The 14,299-nt window shown below is 40.3% G+C and overlaps 1 protein-coding gene across 1 annotated transcript in view; it reads right to left on the bottom strand.

Moving 5' to 3' along the window:
* Positions 1–14,231, bottom strand: part of ABCB7 (ATP binding cassette subfamily B member 7) — a 74,669-nt gene extending 60,438 nt beyond the window's left edge. Inside the window, exons 1-2 of the mRNA XM_072431903.1 lie at positions 14,049–14,231; positions 135–215 (exon numbers count right to left, since the gene is read on the bottom strand). Coding sequence (XP_072288004.1) covers positions 135–215; positions 14,049–14,183 — 216 coding nt within the window. The 5' untranslated portion in view covers positions 14,184–14,231. The remainder of the gene's footprint in view (positions 1–134; positions 216–14,048) is intronic.
* Between the last annotated feature and the right edge of the window lie 68 nt (positions 14,232–14,299).

The following is a 14,299-nucleotide window of genomic DNA, read 5'->3' as shown; positions in this document are numbered from 1 at the left end:
TACATTTCTCCATGCACATAAAATAAGACATTATGCAAAATGATGCAGGACATGCAGAATAAAATAAGGAATGCTCTTGAGGTCTTTCCCATTTTATTCCCAAAACTGCAAAAAAAGAATGAAGCTAATAATACCTTTGCAGCATCTAACAATTGTCTTGAATCGTCTCTCCCTCCCATTTGGTGTGCAGTCTGCCTTGGGAGTATGTGCCGCACCTAAGGAAAAAAACAAGGTTACGTTAGCTCAAAAAGGAATATTAGCTCTTCAAGCAGCACCATTTCTCCAACTGCTTTTATGTTTTGTGAAATCCTAGAGGAAAGCACAGAATATGAAGCTAAAACAGAGCCAAAAGAACATCGGCAGCAGGTGTAAAGCAAATTAAAAACAAACATTAAAAATGCAAAATGGACCCTTTGTACCACCACAGCTTCTATGTCCTTAGACACCAGCATATTTTATGTCTTTGTAAATCAGAGTCCCATTACATTATCAGACCTTCCATCCTCTATGTGACAATATTCATAGCTTACAAAAGGTACAACAATGATATTGAAGAACATAGAGCTACAGGTAGTGCATTTTTTGTGGACATTCCCTAATGAAGAGCTATGCATGATAAAAACATTTATACACTCAGGAAACCCTTTCTTCTTTACACTGTTCATTTGAAAAGGCAGTTTTTCCAAAGTAGTTTCCAATATTTCTATACTTTTTTTTTCCAACCTAAACCACACACACATATATATATATATATATATATATATATATATATATATATATATATATATAAACATACACACACACATACTTTACTGTATAGTAAATCCTGGAAAGTGCCGTTTACATAAAGCTCTAAAAGTCATATGGTTCCTACATATGCTTCTGGCAGTCTGCACCTTGGCCATTGTGAAACTCCAAAACTAGGAGGTCACAACAACTCAATGTCTCTCCAAGAAGAAATGAATCCCCAAACTGTCAAACGATGAGCTGAGGCTTTGCCCTGTGATGTGCAAAGTTAACATTTATGTTTTTTTTTGTATATTTAGCTGCTTGCCAAGAATTATGATTTATAGTACAGATATCATCTAAAACTGCACTAGACACCTAGAGAAAATATATTTTTTTACAAAGGCAAAAACCAGGCACCAGAATCAAACCTATGAAAGTAACTCTCCACTTACGAGATCCACCAAAAAATCATTTTTTACTAACAACCACAATTTATTGCAATTTTTTTAAAAGATATTTAGCAGTGGGAGTTTAGAGTGCTTTTATACGACTTTAAATTACTGCGTCAAGTAAAATAATGAACATTTTTGTGGTCTACTGTTTAGCAGCTCCCTTGTCCTATGTGTTTCCCAAGTTAGGACAAAAGTGCTTGGGGACAAAAACACAGCTTGGGGAATATACATGTAAAGCAGTCTCAGTTCACAACCCCCTTAATATATAAAAGTTGCAATTATTTGCATTATTTAACTGTGAAAGTGACTGTTTCTCGCACCAACATGCACAAACCCCCAAGCTGTGAATATTTACACAGCTGCAGCAAAATAAACTGCCAACCACATCAACAAGAACTTAATCCTAATCTACACCAATGTGTCCAGGAATGTTATCATGGTGAAACAGAACCACAGAATATGCTCCACCTTATTCATAAAACCTTGTGTTCTTATGACAAATGTGAAAACCGACTGAAGAATATTCACACCAAGATTAATAATGGCCTGCTTCTATTAAATGCTAAGTTACAGTACAAGCACCACAAAATAGAAGAAAAATACATAAAAATGTTTTAATCCTATTGAAATGGATATCCTGATATTGAGGTATTTATTTAAAAAATGTATATAGCAGTAGAGTGTAGCTAAGATTTTTATTAGGCTTGTCATGTCATGTTTAAAGTTCTGTTTGAAGATTGGTTTTCCATTGTTATCCAGTGCACTCAGAATCCTTGCTGAAACGACCATGCCATATGAGATACCCGAAGATTAAGGCTATCTACACACGTGCAACAGTTATTGTTGGAAAGGATCTTTCACGAACCTTTCCAAAGCCAAACGACTGCACGATGCATGAACAAGCACTGTTCTGCTCTATAGAGAGGGGAGGGGGAGAGCAACACAGCAAACCCCACTGACTCCCCCCTAGAAGAGCTGCAACATGTGTTCTGTATCTGTAGCACATACTACAGCTCCCCCAGGGCTGCCGGTGCAATCAGGGGAGCTGTCAGCATAGCAGAGATCCGCTCCCTGATTGGCTGAGGAAAGGGAAATCCTGATGATGCTTGAGCTGTCATCAGGGTTTCCTATTTCTCAGCCAGTCACAGAGCACTAGAGTCTCCCCATTCAAGTCTAGTGCTGAACAGCTGAATGGACAGCCTTGTCCTCATTTAACCCCTAGTGCCTGGGGATGCCTCACTGTCAGGAGGAGTCCCAGGGCTGTGCTTATGTCATGATTGCCTGTCATTGGGATAACCTGTAAAAAAAAAAAAAAATTTAGTTACACAAACATATACACATTTAAAAAAATAATTTAACATTAAAGCTTTGTCCAATTTTTCACACATATTTTAACCCTTTCAGGGAATGAGTAAGGGGTTTTATGTACCTTTGAACTCATTCCCTGAAAGGGTTAAAAGTAAAACTTTTATAAATGCTTATATAAAATTGCGGCAATGTAAAAGTGCATTATAATGCATATAAACGTGGTAGGAACTTTTATATGCGTTTTTAAAACCGTCCTTGTAGACCCAGCCTAAGTGTGTTTTTATCAGAATAATGGAACTTATTATGGTTACACTGATCACAAACCTAGAACAGCCTTAATAAATAATGAAGATTGCCTTTAGTGAATTTTATTAGTTGAAATATTAGGATGACATAGGTAGCTATACAGTGTTCTCCCCAGAAATTTTTTTCAGCCGGGTGGTAAGAAAGTGGGCGGGTCTAGATACTGCAAATTTGGAGCTCCTAGTTATTTATGCCATAAGTATCCAGTAACCCCTGCTATTGTGTCAGTGTTCTACCTGCACCCTATATATTATTCCAACTTTCTAATGCCTGGCTTATGTACAATTATTTCCATTTTTTTGTATTAAACCCCAACAAGTCTAATGCTGTGTATTTTAATCCAACTCCCTAGAGTTCCATGTTTTAATAGTGTAATACCTTGTAGTAGTGTAATATTGTGATCAACGTGGCTTAACAAATTAGGCTTAGTTCACATTGGCAGTAAAAAATGCTCCTCCTGAGTGACTACTTGATGGCAACGGCAACTGCTGGGCAGCTGGGATTGGTACCCGGTAATAACTGTTGGGCAGCTGGGATTGGTACCCGGTGATAACTGCTGGGCAGCTGGGATTGGTACCCGGTGATAAACCTTACTGCCAATGTGAATTCATCCTAACTTCAGATGTCACCTCCTAGTGCTATACACCTAGGTAACACAAAGAGCATCGTGCATGTGATCGCAGATGGGGGTAGGGCAGACAACATACAGGGTAGGACAAAAACTCCCTGTGAAATTTATCCACCGACAGTATGATCACTGTGTGTGTAAAGTCTGCTTGTCATGTTCTGCAGCCTAACAACTCATTGTGTTCAATCCTTTAGATCTCCTAAATTGTTGGTTTAATTACCTAAAATTGTTAGGGTACACAGGGGACTCTCATAGCTACTAAAAACCAACATTTCTTCTTTTACTTTCAAGAATTTCAAAATATGGGGATCATGAGTGTAAAAACTTGTGGAAATTGGAGGATTTGGGTTGATGTTTTGTAAGAAAGTACACCTAGGAGACCAAAATGGAAAATGCTAATTAAGGACCCCCAGGGCCAGGGCATTGGGGTGGCCCCCTAAATATTTTACCTACCTTTTACCAAACTATAACTGTAATACTATGCTGCTTTGGGGTTCAAAGAAGAGAAGCAGGCAGGGTAACATAGTATGACAGGTATAGATTTGTAAATAGAGAGATAAGTATAACTTTAGGGGCCCTTCCCCAATGCTCCTTTTTATGTAAGTGGCCCCGGGGGTCCCCAAATTGCATTTTTGATTTAGGACTCCAAGGTGCACTTGCTTTTTATACTGCAACCCCAATGTTGTATTTTTACAAGATTTTACAATTCTGATCCCCATATCATGACATTTGTAAAAGCTGTGGTGCTGAAATTGTGAATGGTGCTAACTATAAGTGTTACCTTTGCACCCTGAAAATTACAATTCATTATGACATACAGTTTAGGGGATATCAAGGTTTATACACAGAGCTGTAAGGCTGAGGAATGTGACATGCAGCATTTATACACACACTGCTCTGATGACGTCATTACACACCCCCACTGGGCGGAGACATTGTGTGCACTATGGTACTTTTTTTTTCCAAAGACTCGGCACAGCTATGTTCTCCTCACTCCGCCCGGCTCTAATCAGCAATCAGCTCTTATCAGCAGAGAAAGGAGTGAGCAGAGCTGCCTCATCGGTGTCTGATCAGAGCTGCTGAAAATGTGCCGGGCGGAATAATCACAGCAGGTAGGCGGCCCGCCCCCCAAAAACGGGCTGCAGAGAACTATGCTATAATTAACATGTTATGTCTTACATTTCAGAGCAAGCAAGCAGTTTTTGAAGGTTTGCAGTTTTTCACTTTAGGCTTAAACTGGTCACAATGCATTAAGGGATTCCCTGCTGTTGTACTCCACTGAAAAATACATGTAATACATTTTAAAGCGAATAACATAAACCCTAAAAACATTGACTATTACCCATTTGGATAAAAAGTTCAATTGTTACAAATATATGTTGCCAATATATTTGATTGGCAAACAGCTTACACTTTTACTCATGTGTGAAGGGTAGAATTCCTCTTATTGGCAAGCTTTAGGGGCAGTAAGCAAGTATATATAAAGGGATTCCAGGAAAGGCTTAAAGGTTTCTTTTCAGGGTTTGCACATGTTAACACATAGACATTTCTAGGCAATATCCAGAACATATTGATAAGGACCTGCTATTTTTAAAGAAGACATAAGGTCAACTGCACCCAATCAGACAATAATGGAGAAATAATGCAATGATCTACACCTCACCAACTTATCACAAGATTAGTCACAGATGGATTATTGTAGTCAAAATAAACCATTTCTGCTCTAAAACAAACTGGCATCAGAAGCATTTCAGTCTCAGCTACCCCTTCCTTATATGTATGCACATGTGTAGGCTTACTGAAATGTCTTTAGCCAGTTGGGGATTGACTGCATGTTCAATTACCCTCTGATGTCTGCAGGTTGTCTTAGTATTGCATACATACATATACATACATAAATGGCTTTAATCACTTCCGAAGAAGGACCAGTAAGACACTAAAAACCTCATCCCTGGGCTCCGACTATCTCTATCTGGGGTAACTCTGGAGCTTGAGATTTTTAGAGCTGGGTGTAGCTCTGCAAGGCAGCAAATACTAAAATCACAGGGAACAATATTATTGACATAGTTTTACAAGCTTTTTGGTAGGAAATTGTCTTCCTGATCTGAAAAGGTGGCATTTTTTTGTTAGGGCCTCCAACCTCCTTAATGGCTAATGAAGTCATATCATTGTCTTTGTCCATGGTAGTAAGCTGACCAAAGAACCAGTAAAAGGTAGTCAAGCTCATCGAGATGAAGTATAAGATAAAACCAGGACGTATTAGAGTGATCCTGAGTTCCACTTATGCAAAGAGTGAATACTTGCTTATCCATGGAAAAGGTCATGAAAAATATACTGGTCCAGCTTGGAGTTAGAACAGTGTGCCAAAAGTGCACAGATTTACCTTTTAAAGTAGCTGTGCAAGTAAAATATCAATCTGTTAGTCATAGGTCTCCTCTACCATGCTATATTTGCTGCAAACATGCTCAGTTAATAAATACTGAGAGAAGAAAAAGGAATGCTGCATACAACCTTACAGACTATAGAGCCAAATAGTTGGCAGAAATGGCGCCTAAAGGATAAGGTTATGTAGTAGTTATGTAGTAATTTCACTGCCTGTTTATACATTATTGTATTCTATGATAATTACTGCAGTGTGTGTTTTGCCATGTTCCAAGATGGCTGCTGTGCCCTTGGCACTTTTGGGGTGAGGTCATCAGTACTGACCTAGCCTGGGGCAGGAATTCTTGGGCTCTGCTCCTTCTCTTCCATATAGGTTGCACCACAACACATCAGTAGCCCGGAGAGTGGGTCAGAATAGGGCTACAGTTACATAAGGTGACATATTGTGCATTTAGCCTTTTGGTCACTTTAGCAGGACTGCAGTTTGAAAATGAACTAAACAATTTTCTATTGGCTTCCATATGCTCTAAATAAACCAGTACATATTGACACTGAACATATAAACAAAATTTCCAATCTCCCACAACCTCTTAACATTACCCGTAATTATCATAATCTGTATATTTTAAAATGGAAGGAGCAATTTACTTTCTATTTTCTGAGAATGTATGCCTATTTTTTTAAGGGGAAATCCAAACTTTCCAAGGTGTCACAGGAAAAAAATCTCAGTATACCATATTTGTGGCTGACGACCTGTAAATTTACATTTTATACAAACATATTACTTTACAGCTGTAGGGGTCTGCCTTTTTCTATCTGCTTGCTGAGTTGTAACTTTGTAAATAGCAAATAAAGTTGTTGAAGTTTTCCTGCCCCTGATAGTGGCTTGGGAAACCCCATCAGGATATAGAGAAATGCAGGAGGTATAGGGAGAGAGATGAGAACATGTGCTCAGCCAGGGGTAGGTGCCTGCATCCCCTCCCAGAACACACTGACTGCCTTGTCTGTGTGTAGTGCATTATTATAATAATTCCCTCTGTATTATTGGGGTATATGTGAGATCTTATCAGAGATCACTTTGGGATATCCCTACAGTCAGTGTATGAGCTATATACACAAATATATATTATCTCTGCCCTTTTCAGTTATCTTTCCTGATCTGCACCCTCTGTCTAGTTAAATCTAGCATAGGTTAGGCATCCGATGGCTCATAGGTAGCAGAGGTCCGGTTGCATTGGCAGATTAGTGTGATTGCTAGGGTCTAAGTGGTAGTGCAGACAGATTGTTCCTGAACTCCAGAGACTTTGCCTGCATCCCTGCAATACAGGATCACAACACACACAGTCCAATTGTCGGTTGGAGGATTTCCCTGCTGTTTTGAGGATCATCTCATCAGGACATCTTTACTACAATCAACTCCAGAGGCCTCTGCAACTCATCCAGACACTGATCAGTACTGGAGGTATTTGTGTTAATAGACTATATATATACCCGGGTATATCTGTGCACAATTCTTCTCAGGACTCTGCTGTGTGCTTGTTACGTGTATTCATATGGTTATTCATGATGATATATTCATATTCATGATGGTTATTGATAGTATATGTTGTTATTACTGTTTTGAGATATAAAGCTTACAAATACTCCAACCTGTGTGTTCATTTAGCTGCAATGGTTAATGTTGTATGCTGGGTGTAGTGGTTCCTTTATTACTGTTAATATTTCTGGTTAATGTCCCAGGAAGGGAGCCCCTCTGCTAACAGAGACCCTGTCCTGGGTGGAGGCACTGCCAACTTTATTATTATCATCCTCACTCTTCCACATAGCGAAGGCTCAGAATCCTCTCTGTTACCTACAGGTTAGCGCCATAGCTTGTTTTGTGGGAGCCATTTACATGACCCCCCCCCCCCCCATAACAGGGCTACACAGCCTATTTCCTGTTGTTCTCTTCCCCAGCCTTTTCTGCATAGTATATAGGAATCCCATGCTTCCAGTCGCTTCCCGCTATCCTCTAGGAAGCGCTGCATTTTGTTTTATTGTAGATTTGAGATTGGAAGGATTGAGGAAGATTGATGGTGATATGTGAAGGCAGGTGCTATGCCATGACAACATAAAAAAGACTGCTGTTGTAAAAAATGACTAAAGGTACATAACAGATTTATGTACAAAATGTTTCAAGACAAACCTTCAAAACAGATGAAATGAGTGCGTATAAGCAGGTATTTTGATGGCAGTTTTGAGGCAGAACAGACACTTATGATAATCTAGCCTATTGACTTCCTGAAAAGCAGTATTTCATAAACATCCAAGGTAAAATCGCTATAATAACACTTCTATCTTGGTATGAATAGCTCCTATGGCTGGTATTGGTATTGGTATGAATAGCTCAGTATGTTCACCAGCATGGGTCCCGCCATTCCAAACAAAGATAAAATACATTTTTCAGGCATTTGCAAAGCAGTGCTTTTTTTTTTTCTTAAATCAAACTGCTAAAAAAAAAAACTGCTCGCAAACACTGAAACATACATCCAAAATACAAGCATTTTGTGAATTCGTTAAGGTTCATCTAAACCCAAAGACAAAAATGTAATAAATATACTGTAGCCTATATGTCCGTAGATGTGGAAAGAACATTTCCAGCAAGTGCAGAAATTATTTACTGATCTTGCTGGAAAGTCATTTACCTCTTCCTGTGTGTTTAAAAGGCACCCAGTGATGGGTGGCAGCTATAGCTGACTGGGTTCAGTTCCACTTTAAATTAATTTTAATGCCATAGGATAACCATAACATGTATAAAAAGTTCAGACACTAAAGGGTTGATTTTGAAATGTTGTCACCCAACGTTTACACATTTTTCAGGTTAGATTTAAATTATAAAAATATATCCATGATGAGTAAAAGCTGAGTCACACATTATCTCATGAAATCCTATGTGTAAATTTAATTTAAAAAATTAGGTAATTCTTGTCTGAAAACTTTTATAAAGAGACCCTTTAGTGTACAGGTTTTTTTTAGAATGGCTGATCATTTCAGAGTAATCATGACAATGTTTAGGAACGTGCCCCATGGGACATTCTCATCTAGTATCTATGATATAGCTTTTGGAAATGCTACCTGTGGAAGCCCAATAGAGAATGAATGAGGGCAGCAGTAAGTAGTTCAGAACCAGCGATTTGAGTGACCGGTAAGGAGCCAGTTGCTGGAAGCTGTTTGGGATCACTTGCACCCCCCCTCAGGTTTCTTACTTGCCTTTTGTCTAATCATGTGAATATTTGATGTGTATTTTGTTTTTTATACCACAGAGGCAGTCAAGAAACCTTAATAATAAGTCCTGTAGGCCATCCCTATATTGATGGTTGACAGATTCCTGAATTTAAATCTGGAAAAAACTTAACTGAGTATTTTGTTCCACAACTCAACCTCATTGACATCTCTTTAATTGTAGATAACACAGGTTTTACCTTTCACTGTGCATATTTCTTCACTTCCTAGATTCGTAATATCTCTGTGTCCGGCCACTTCTACCTGTATGACATCTTCAGGATATGCCAATTCCTATCTCCAGAGACCACTAAACTCCTGGTACACACCATGATTTTACCTATCGTTCCTCCAATTCCTCATCTGTTCCTGCTTTCTGCATAGGCCTTTATTCACTTCAGCAAACAGCTCAAGCTGATGTGCTTTGATTATTAATCATTTTATGGTGCCTATCCTACTTACATTTCTGACCTTACACTCAAACACACCCCTACAACCATCTTCAGGGACCTACTAATGACTTCTTCACCTATAATTCCTTCCCATGATTCCAAGACTTATCCAGGGCTGCCCCAACTTTCCTTATCTCATTAGCCCTTCTTCCTTACCTTTACCACATTTATAAAACTGAGTCTACCACTAAGCACTACATCCTAGTAGAAAACATATTTCCAACCTGCCACCTAGACAATTAATAGGTTCATCCTTTGGTTCTCAGATCCAGCAAGTATTTTCACAGTGTTGGGTCAACATACCTGTGTAAGCAATAGTGCTGACCTTACCTCTCTGAGGAGGAAGGAACACAGAACTGAGTTTCATGAAAAATACTTCCAGTAACAGGCACTGTATATAGCAGTGTTTCTCTCAGTGTTTTTGACATGGGGGGGAACCCCTTGAAATAACTCATGTTTTAAAGAAACCCCTCTATACTCACAGCACATTAGTTTGGTGGTCAGTGGGACAAATGCCTCTTACATTGCTGACCAGTGGGAAGAATGTCAACCTTACAGATAGCCAAAAAAATCCTTGGTGCCAAAAAAACTGACCTGAGATGGTGATTGCTCAAGGAACCCCTAATAACCCCTGGAGAATCCCTGGTTGGAGAACATGGACATAAAGGATTGTTACAGAGCAAAACTTGTTAAAATTCCAACTTGAAGCCAAGAAGGAGCTTGCACTTGTGTCCTACAATGCATCATCTGATCATCTTTTTTACTGCATAAAAACACAGAAAGCTTTAGAAGACACATCTTACATCTCCATTCTTTACTTTTGTGTGGCAAATGTGTGCCTCTTGCTAGAATGTGCAGCATCCAACACTTCTGGGTGTTGGAGACTTGCATCTCCCTGCTCCCTACTGTGGTTCCACCTGTTCCGCCCCTATGTCAGTACTGTGTCCCTCCAGCTACGAAGAATGTCACCGGTGTGTTCCTGTACACTTTCACCCAAGACTGGTCATTTCGTGTTTAAAAAAAAAAAAAAAAAGATGTACTTACCTTTCCAGCATCACTGCTATAAAATTTAGAGCAACAAAAGTCCTCCAGCAACCTTTCCGTCACTGTTCTCACAATTATATCTATCTGTTATATGTGTTGGCCACACTAATCCATAAATCAAATCAGTGGATGGATTTTATGGCAGAACTTTACATACAGCCTGTTCCTGAATCCATTATAAAAATAGACTTGTGTAATGGTCATTGGCAATGGCAATTTTGTATTATCACACTTTTAACACAGTAAGCTTCTAGACTAAAAAAATATGAAAATGTCAGAAAATGCTGAAAGCAAAAATATTGGTTCTAAGACTCTACTCTGCTCACCAGTCTGTTATCTCAGCCTAAAGGACTCAAGCTAGAACTACAACAAACCATAAATAATTTTAGCATAAATATTTAGCTTCTGTAACATGATAAATAATTTTCCTGTCCATGAGTACAAACATCTCCAATTTAGGGCTTTGCTGTATTTTCAAAGGCTTGTAAGTGACCGCAGCAACTGTTATTTAGCAATTTGCTTTCTCTTTGACCAATTTCAAAGCTCCTTGTATTCTGTGAATGAATAGTGACTGGCTTAGGAGCAATGGGGAGAGTGCAAAAACCAGCTGAATATCAGTGAATGCAGAGCTGCACTGTTCACAAGCATTAAACTAGGGGCATTTCTAATAGTGCACATCGACACGAATATTACTTGAGGCATTGGAAGTTTTTTTCTGCTAAAATTATTTTTGGTATTTTTATGTTCTCTTTGGAGTTATTATTTAAGTGCCCTATCCTTCAGGTACTCCACCTCACCAGAGAGACCACTGCTTGCACCCAGAAAACAAAATCCTTCACTGCAGCACGTGAGCATGGACACAGTATTCTACATAGACTGTATTTGCCTTTTAATGAAAATTAAACTCTATGACTTTGCACAACATTTGGACTTTTTTGAGTGTTCAATTTAAATCTGCTGGGTTGGAGGACATTTCATTTCAGAGCTTCCAGCGTTGATCTATAACAGGTTCAGGGGTTTGGAGCGCTTGTACTGTGCTGGCTGCTGTAGTCCCACCTGAAGACACCTGTAGTATTACTGTGCCCTGCACTGAATAAGGGTCAGTAGGAAGAACCAAAGAAGCATGCTATTCAACATACTGGAGGAGTTCAAAGGATTGGATCCTCTGGTATAGAGCAAAGTTTTGACCAAACCTTCCTTGAACAGATAAGAATAAAGCTGCTTCTTCACGTAATACTACTGATGTAATTGTTAAACCCCCTTAATGACTTTAAATCAAAATTTTGTGTGTGTATTTGCTAATAACCATGGATTATAGGGTACTTTTTCTTACAACAGTGCTGCCATGTTACAACGGATTAGCAATTTGAGAATAAGAATACAGGAGGCAGTTAGCAAAGACAGGTCATGTGCATAGCAGATCTGTCTGCAAAAAAAAAAGCAAAATGATTTTCAGAAAGTTAAAACAAATTCAGAACTGGCAGTCCATAAAAAAAACAAAACAAAACAAAAAAAAGACACATGATCTGGATACTCCAATGCTATGCCCTTCCTGTAACTTATCTCTGCACACCAGGTCCAAGAACTCAGTAAAGTTTAAAAAAACAAAACAAAACACAGCTCACTGTGGACACAATGGCAGGTCGGTGCTAAGGTTAGCAAAGCGATGAAGTGTGCATTTTCCTGCAATTATATGGTAATAGGTATAGTGGAATTATACTCACTGCTGGTGGTGAGCTTCTGCCATAATCAGTAAGCATGGCACATTCTTACCTGTGTGCAGGTGGCATGACACAATGAGAGGTCCAAGATCCTTTCATTGCGGAAGCCACCTTCATGGCGTCACCTCCAACTCCAAGGAGATCCACTTTGGTCATTGGATTGCCACTGGTGCAATATGACCCACTGACAGGAGCTACACTGCCCCCGGTGGCTGTCTTTGTATGTGACCCTGCCGCACCCAGAGCCGAGCTCTACATTACATAGTCCATGCGTTGTAGAGTGTGAAGCTAAAACAAAAAGCTACCAGGGCCCTCGGATTTATTTTTGACAAAGGAGACATTGCACAATTATCTTTTCCTGGGGACAAAACTGCAAACAAGTGGAAATATTGCCAAAGTGAAGTAAACGCTTATCACTGGCAGCTGTTTTATGACAAGTGTCCTTGTGTAAATATTTACCCTCACCTTCTGTACACATGACAAACAAAAACATTTTCTATACTGGGACAAATAGGGGGAGTGAATTATACCAGCGGGGAAGGAAAAAAAAAATAAACACTTTCCATTTCCCACTATGAGTAAAAACAAGTTGGTTTAGGTACACTCAGCGTTGGCAAACTACGGCCTTTAGGCCAGATACGGCCTAGCCGGTAGTTCGTTCTGGCCTAACGGTCCCTGGATGACCCGGCCTAATGCCGGCTGGATCTGCCAGTGGGCGTTAGGAACTACTGAAGCCGCCGGAGCTTCGGTGCCGCCTCCTTGCTCTGGCCTCCCTATTTACTGTGGCAGGCCTGATACTTCCACCGCGGTAAATAGGGAATACTCCCTAAAGGTAAATCCCTCTCCTCCGCAATGCATACGGAGGAGAGGTTTTTCACTTCGGGGGCATTCCCTGGTGGGGGGCGGAGGCAGGGCCATTAGGATGGGATTTAGAGTCCGGCCTAGTGTGCTCCCGTTCACCCCTGAAATGGCCTAGTGGCCATAAAAATGTGCCAACCCCTGAGGTACACAATCAATCTAAAGGTTATGTTATTACTGTCTACCCAGGGAATGCAGGAGTAACCTGGAGGTGGAGCTTCTGATACCCAGAATCGGGGATTAAAGAGGAACCAAACTCAAAACCCCCAAAACAAAACTTGTCACAGAGGGGTTTCCATCATCACAGCTCTATATTATCACTGCCCCGTCCACTTCTGTCAGAAGCCCCACCCACTCCATTAGAAGCTCCTCCCCTATCATGCCCCCAACAGCAAATGATATCGCTACTGGTTACCAGCACCAGCCTGGATTAGGGGACCACACAGCCGCAGGCTGGCTCTCTGTGTCCTGAGATAGAATTTTCACACAATACATTTGTCAAACATTCACTTTCCAGTCACCCCCAGATGCCATAAATAACCAGGACTTTGCTATTCCAATGACTAGATAAGTGAACATAAATATAATGTGTTCTGTGAGGGTTCCTATCTCCTCTGTGTGTTCAGAAATACACTGACATGGAACATATAGGGTCACCTGGTTTTAGAATGTTGCCATGTCCGGCTTCACTTGTCTCTTCATGGCACAGTCAGCCATTACTTGTAATGTCCCTGTGAGGAACAAGTAAGGAAGTAGGAGCCATAGTAGTCCAGCACACACTGTTACAATGTGAGGAATAGTTTAGGGTCTCCGTGTGTTAGAATCGTCACCTCACTCCGTGATATCAAGAACCCTCATGACCCCCCTCCAGCTTTTTGCTATTGTGCCTCCTCCATGCAGGCTCACTCACCTGCTTCTGTCCTCCCCTGGATCTGCTGGGCATACCCCCTCGCTCTCCATGATACCAGCAGCTGAGAGGCTTCCTGAGCTGCCACAATGACACCGGCCTCTTGCGGGACACATTGAGCGCCATGAGCAGCGCCATGTCTGGGGTCACGGGGTCTGACAGAGCGCTCAGTCCTCCCACACCATAGAGTTACAAGACTAGATAGTATCCAAGTGTAACAAAACGCCGATCATGAACAAGCAAAGCTCCGCCTC

The sequence above is a fragment of the Pyxicephalus adspersus genome, chromosome Z, assembly GCF_032062135.1.
Source record: "Pyxicephalus adspersus chromosome Z, UCB_Pads_2.0, whole genome shotgun sequence".
NCBI lineage: Eukaryota > Metazoa > Chordata > Amphibia > Anura > Pyxicephalidae > Pyxicephalus > Pyxicephalus adspersus.
This window is presented reverse-complemented; position numbering and strand designations above follow the sequence as displayed.